This window comes from Buceros rhinoceros, unplaced genomic scaffold (genome assembly GCF_000710305.1).
Source record: "Buceros rhinoceros silvestris isolate BGI_N320 unplaced genomic scaffold, ASM71030v1 scaffold14651, whole genome shotgun sequence".
Lineage (NCBI taxonomy): Eukaryota > Metazoa > Chordata > Aves > Bucerotiformes > Bucerotidae > Buceros > Buceros rhinoceros.
In genome coordinates this window covers 41,678-48,278 of record NW_010396066.1, presented here as the reverse complement: position 1 = coordinate 48,278, position 6,601 = coordinate 41,678, and the positions used below count along the sequence as shown (strand labels likewise).

The window sequence follows — 6,601 nt, the reverse complement described above, 5'->3', positions numbered from 1 at the left end:
CAGGCGCCCTCGTAGGGGGCGGGCGGCGGGGGCTGCGGGCGGCGTGATGCCTGTCGGCCTCTTGTGCCTCAGAGCGCAGAACAAGAAGCTGTACCTGGCCACGTTCGCTGCTGTCCTGGGACCGCTCAGCTTCGGCTTCGTGCTGGGCTACAGCTCGCCCGTTATCCCGGAGCTGGGGCAAACCGACGATCCTCACCTGAGACTGGGCAGCAGGCAGGCGTCGTGGTTTGGGGTGAGTCTCCGCGGGATGCGTCGCCGTTACGGGGTTTCACTTCAGAGCAGAGCTCAGGAAGATGCTGTTTGTCTGATAGGGTGTTGCTCCTCTTCAGACTGAGGGTAAACACGGATGTTAGCAATGAAATACATTTTTCTAAACTGTGGTTGATTCAAGTTTTTCTTGAGTAACAATCATTAGCATATGCTAATAGATGCTTCTGTTATGTGAACTTGCTTATTCTCGGTGCTAAAACGTCTTCTAACCATTCTCGTGTTTCTTAGTGGGACCTGTTAAGGCACCACAGAACATAAACTCTTTAATAAATCAGTGCAGTTCACTGACGTGGCGACTGTTTGCTTTTCGGATACAGGCTGGACTTCAGGTTAGTCGCGATAACAGATTCCTCAGGGCTTTAAGGCAGTTCGAAGCGCCTCTTTGCGAGGGGACAGCTGTAGACAGGTTAAGAAACAGTTGCTGCGCGGTATGTAACGTGGAAATTACTCGCTGTTCAATGTGCTGCTTGACTGCTTTAATTAAGAAGTTAATTTTTACTTTGATTCTCAAAACACCTGCATACTCTCGCACGTTTTTTTAGAAGCTGCTATTTACTTTTCAATATTTTAAAAGAAATTGCTGTTACTTACATTTATTGATACGTGTGATTATTTTTACTTGGTTTCTGCAGTCAGTAGTGACGTTGGGAGCGGCTGCCGGAGGGCTACTGGGAGGCTGCCTGGTGGACAGAGCTGGGAGAAAGCTGAGTCTGATGCTGTGCTCGGTGCCGTATGTCTTTGGATATCTGGTTATTATCTCTGCTCAGAACGTTTGGATGCTCTATGTTGGACGAGTGCTGACAGGCGTAGCCAGTGGAATCACTTCGCTTGTCGTTCCGGTGAGTACGGTGTTTTTCTAGGGGGTGTATGTGTGTGTGTGCGTGTGTGGTTGCTTTTCTTTGTTGGTTTGTGGGAGGGTTTTTTGTTTCTTTTCCCATTACAGGTGCTTGGGTGAAGTAATTGAGTAACTTTAGCCAAGGCAGTTAGTGGATTTAGAAGAAACTGATTTTTATAGAATCATATTTTGCTTGGTTTTAATCATGAAGAGGCTATAAATAAGCCAAATTTTGTTTCTTTTTTATGTATACAGCTAAACTGTAGCTGTTGACTTGGGGTCAATATATTAAAATATTTGGACTTGATCCCAAATATGGAATGAGGCCTGGTGCTGTTTACACAGTCTGTGTTCAGATGAGCTGCCGGTTTGGAACTTCATGGCGAAGGAAATGATTTTCACTCTTTACATTGAATAAAAAGTTTAAAACTTTCACGGCAGTTGTATGTGTGGCCTGGGCTCTGCGTTCATGCAAAGGTGGTTCCGAGCTCCTGGCTGCTTTGTGGTGGTGTGTTTCTTTTTGAACATGGCTAACAAAAGCAGCTCTTACTAGTGCAAGTTTATTCACCTTTGGCAAACTGATCCTGCATCAACATTCTTCTGGCTTAGGTCCTCCCTTTTTTTCCCCAAGGCTTTTGATAGTGCCAGTATATATTTCTGAGATGTCACTTTTCTATTAATTCCATTTTATTGAGGCTTTTTTAAAGAGGGGAGTTACTAGGAAGATATATCTGTGTTTTTTGAGAAATTAATTAGTCATCAAGTCCTTGATCCAGAACTGGACAGAGGTCATCATGAGGTGTTTTCTCTGTGTTTCAGGTGTACATAGCTGAAGTGTCTCATCCTGCGGTGCGTGGCATGCTGGGCTCCTGTGTGCAGCTGATGGTGGTGACTGGCATACTGGGAGCCTACGTTGCAGGTATTCGGGTCAGGGTCTAGGCTACAAAAAAGAACTAGTGCATGTAATGAAAGATCTGCACTGAAGAATTCGGAGCAGATGATGTTAATCTGTTTGTACAACTAACTGATGTTCATATCCCCTTTCTTTCCTTTTGGTTACCCAGGAATAGCTCTGCAATGGCGCTGGCTGGCAGTGTTGTGTTCTCTTCCACCCTGCGTGATGCTGTTGTTCATGTTCTTCATGCCTGAAACACCAAGGTTTCTGCTGAATCAGAACAAACGCGCAGAAGCCATCGCTGCTTTGCGCTTCCTGCGGGGACCGGATGCGGACCACGAATGGGAATGTCGGCAGATCGAAGCTGGTGTTCGGGAAGAGGTGGTGAGAAGCCGATCTACTCTTAAAAAACCTTTTTGTGTGGAGATACTATACGCTTTCGGATGTTATAATGAAGAGGGTTTTACCAAAGCTTAGTTTATAGCCTTTTCCACAGACGGCGGTCCAGCTCCACACCTGCTCCCTCACACAGGTGATACTCAAGAAGCAAGTGAGATTCTCTGAATCTTTTTCCTCCACCTTTCAGCTGCAAACGCTGTCACCGCTGGCTGCCAGCAGTGTCCACGAGTAGCAGTCTGGCTCGTGATCCTGTTGATTACACAACAGCTATCTAGATTTTGCTTTATTTAGCAATTCCATAGGATTGTTCAACACCCCTAACACCGATTTCCCGTTGTTTGTGTTGTATGAATGCATTTTGTCTTGCGTCTCTAAAAGCATCGTTTAGTCTCTTGAGAGATGAGATGTGTGCTTAAGTAGGCAGCTCTAATCGTTGAAGCTCGGGTTCTGTGGATTCCTTCACGTTAACATTCTCTGCAAAGTACTGTCAATCTCCAGAACCTGCGAAAATGGGAAGTTCTCAAGATACTTAAAATGCAAACATTGTTACTGCTCAGCTATTTTTAGTTTTGCTGAAAGGGAGATGGGAAACTTCCTGAGTTTTAACAGATTGAAATGTTCTGAGGAGGTTTCTTCTTGTGGTTGGTTTTATTCTTTGATTTAAAAGATAAAATTTTTCACGAAGTCATTGCTTAATCTTTTCAACAGGCGTTGAATCTCTCCGAGTTTAAGAACCCCTCAGTCTACAGGCCACTCCTCATTGGTGTGGCTCTAATGTTCTTCCAGCAAGTAACAGGCATAAATGCGGTGATGTTTTACGCAGAAACTATCTTTGAGGATGCGAACTTCAAGGTAAATGGGGTGTGTTTCCAAACCGACAAATGTCTACAATAGTTTCAGCTCAGAGAGTGCTACAGTAAGACTGAAACACGTAACAAACTGACTTGATAATGTTCCTGCCGGTGTCTTAAAGAACCAGGCTTGGGCTTCAGGGGGCTTTTGGAGTTGGATTCTAGATACCGTCTTGACTGTGTTACTCTGACATACCTGAGTGTTCTGACATTTTGGGGGGGAAGTACATTGTGTTTTGCTTGTCTGAAACTTTGATACTGATAGAAATTCCTATTATAGTCATCTCCCTATATAATTTTTTTATTAGAGTTGCAAATGCAGTATTTCAGAGACAGTGAAACTCTAGGCAGAAGTCGTGGCTTATTCTAAGGAGACCAGTATGTTGTGTTAATTGGTGAGCTGTTTTGTTGGGGGTTTTTTTCAGTTTTTCCCCCCTCTCCTGTTGTCCCCCCCCCATCATTTATTTCTGTGGCACAGGTTGTCTTCTTTCAGATTCAAGAAACAAATGCATTTGTAATGCTTGTTAAGTGATCCTTTTGTCAGCCTGAAAGAGCAAGTTCTCTCTACCCGTGTCTCTATTTCAGGACAGCAGAATGGCTTCGGTGGCAGTGGGGTCCATACAAGTGTGTTTCACTGCTGTAGCTGCACTTACCATAGATAAAACTGGACGAAAAGTGCTGCTTTACGTATCTGGTAAAACATGCTACTGAGTTTTGTTCAGTAAGAGAAATGACTATATATAGTACCAGAAAGTGTTTTAGCTATGGGGGAAATTCAGCATTGCGATTTATGCATTTTTAAGTAAGTGGTTTGCTTTATATTTATAATTTGGTATAACTATAGACTTACACTTGTAAGAGGAAGCTGTCAGATCACATACACATTGTCGGTGGAACTCCCTGAAACTCCATATGGCTGTCGTCTCGTCTCCTTACCAGGCCAGTTTTTATTTTGGACTAGTTGTGTCACTGAGACAGTTCTTACTGTTGTGATCATTCTTCTGCTTGATAAGAGTCAATGTCATGATACAGTCTCACACCCAAGCTGTCAACAGAGGCTGTATCACGTAATTTCTCCATGGCTGCTGCCAAGGCCAGGGTTTGTTTCCAAGATCAGTATCTTTTAAGAAACACTTCTGTGAGGGCCAGGATGTATTACATTTAGCTGACCAACTATCATCTGTCTCTCTGAAGATTACCCAAGTTGCAATCAGTGACAGCTTGGTCATTGCTTACTTTTCAGGGATAATCATGGCTCTCAGTACTGCATTGTTTGGGCTTTACTTTAAAATGGTCCTTCCGAATCGAAACAACTCATCAGATCCTGATGTGTGGTTCACTCTATGTTCAGCATCCCCGGGAACAGAAAGCAGCACAGCCTGGCTTGCAGTAGTCAGCCTCGGACTCTTTGTGGCTGGTAAGCGGAGCGGGCTTCTAGGGAACCATTACAGAAAAGTCAAGCTTTCTGCTGAATATGGTGATTTTACTCCATTTTGTCATATTATCGATGAATGGAAATGAGTTATGTTTTTGAGAGACCTCTTCAGTGTATAATGCAAAGCTGGGGACTGAGTGCTCACAACCCTGGTGATAAACTAGCAGCTTAGTTAAGCCAATACCCTGGAAAATTAATTTATACCACCTTGTGCTAATAGTAATTGCTCAGATTAAACTGGTTTACATTTGTTAATGGAAAAACAGTCTTTGTTAGTGTCCGAGCCACACTAAATTACAAGGCAGCAGCAGTTAGCAACAAGGTCAGAGACTTTGTGGCAAGAAGTTCTGCTAGCTAAGAATCATCTCGTAATTAATTTGCTGTAAAATGCACTATTCTTCACCATGCTGTCTTACTCCTTCAGGCAGAGGTCCTGCTTTACTGGAACTGTGCTTGTCCCTTACTTGACCAACTTGTGCATCATTCAGTCTTCCCTTTAGTACATACTTAACTTGCATTTATTCTCTTCCATTTGTAATCGCAGGTTTTGCCCTTGGCTGGGGTCCTGTTCCGTGGCTAGTGATATCTGAAATCTTCCCACTTAAAGCTAGAGGCGTATCGAGCGGTGCTTGTGTGTTAACAAACTGGATTATGGCCTTCTTGGTAACCAAAGAATTTCAGGATTTTATAGTAAGCATCCTAAGTTCCATTCTAAGTTTGTTTTCACAGGGAAATTTATTAAAGATGCTCCCGAGAGAGCTCTGAGCCACAGTCTTCTCTGGCAGTACAGAACTGCAGTCGGACAGTAGTGAGCTGTAATAGTGATGTTGTTGTTGTTTCCCCTCCCTCAGGCTTTCTTAACAGCCTACGGCACGTTCTGGCTCTTCTCTGCCTTCTGTTGCCTCAATGTAATTTTTACAGCCTTTTACGTTCCTGAAACAAGAGGACAGACCCTGGAACAAATCGAGGCTTACTTCAGGAGATCTTAAGTTTAAGACTTTTTATATCGACATGAAACCTTCGAATCATGAACTATGGTGCTAAAGTTGAAACTAACTGCATCGCGTTGCAGACATCTCAGTTACTGAACTTGCTCTCAAACGGTTTTGATGAGTTTTGTTTTTTTAAAAAATGGGATCTGCGTACACTTTTACATACTCCCTCTAGTCAATCTCCCTTCTGCTAGTCTTGGACCTCTCGTCCGCTTTGATTCCTCTGTTCTGTTCACCTGGTACACACTGACTACAGTGGCCAAGTAGGAACGTTAAAGGTATTGGCCAGTATATTTTTTCCTAAGAGGTAAATTAAAATCTAATTTTACAAATAAGTGAGATTTCTTGCTCCACTTAGTCTTTCCCTTGTGGCACATGTTACAGTGCAGAAGTGAACGATGTAGCCTAGCTACCATTAATTTCAGACTGCAGTACTTTAACCTGGGATTGCTTCTACAGTTTCTGGGATGCCTGACCATGGAGTAAGTCTCGGTCCCGACTGGAGACAAACGCTTGCCTTTCGTGGGTGGTGGTATTACGCTGGCATTATTTTTTCATGTGCTATCATGTTGGCTAGAAATGGATTTAGATCACAAGATGGGTTGTGGCTCTTAGAATTGCTGTTTTCAAACGGAATTACAAGGTCTTGGCGACAGGAAGAATATACTCTTAGCCAGAAAAGGAAAAAATTATGCTTAAGGGGTAAAGATCTACACTTGGAGCAGGTTTCTGAAAGTCTAAAAGAAACCTAGAAACAGAAACCGATGCTGGATTATAGTTTTCAAAGATGAGTAACGCTTAAGACACAAACACCAGTCTCACAGTTATGATACAGCACCTGAATGAATGACATCTCTGAAATAATATTTCTGGCGAACTCATATGGAAACAGTAATCCAGAGCTGTCTGCAGGAGCGTACGCTG

General features: G+C 43.2%; 1 protein-coding gene across 1 annotated transcript; it reads left to right on the top strand.

Moving 5' to 3' along the window:
• Positions 1–46: 46 nt before the first annotated feature.
• SLC2A8 (solute carrier family 2 (facilitated glucose transporter), member 8) lies at positions 47–5,674 on the top strand. Its single transcript, XM_010145783.1, has 9 exons — positions 47–232; positions 903–1,109; positions 1,925–2,024; positions 2,170–2,381; positions 3,108–3,251; positions 3,836–3,944; positions 4,494–4,667; positions 5,230–5,375; positions 5,537–5,674. The coding sequence occupies exons 1-9, from the start codon at positions 47–49 to the stop codon at positions 5,672–5,674; spliced, it is 1,416 nt and encodes a 471-aa protein (XP_010144085.1).
• The last annotated feature ends 927 nt before the right edge of the window (positions 5,675–6,601 follow it).

What these genes read in the sequence shown, in the direction of transcription:
- SLC2A8 (XM_010145783.1), top strand. Translation starts at nt 47, where the DNA reads ATGCCTGTCGGCCTCTTGTGCCTCAGAGCGCAGAACAAGAAGCTGTAC. An exon ending in ACTGGGAGCCTACGTTGCAG is followed by an intron (nt 2,025 to 2,169) that starts GTATTCGGGTCA and finishes TTGGTTACCCAG; the next exon opens with GAATAGCTCTGCAATGGCGC. An exon ending in AAGAATTTCAGGATTTTATA is followed by an intron (nt 5,376 to 5,536) that starts GTAAGCATCCTA and finishes CCCCTCCCTCAG; the next exon opens with GCTTTCTTAACAGCCTACGG.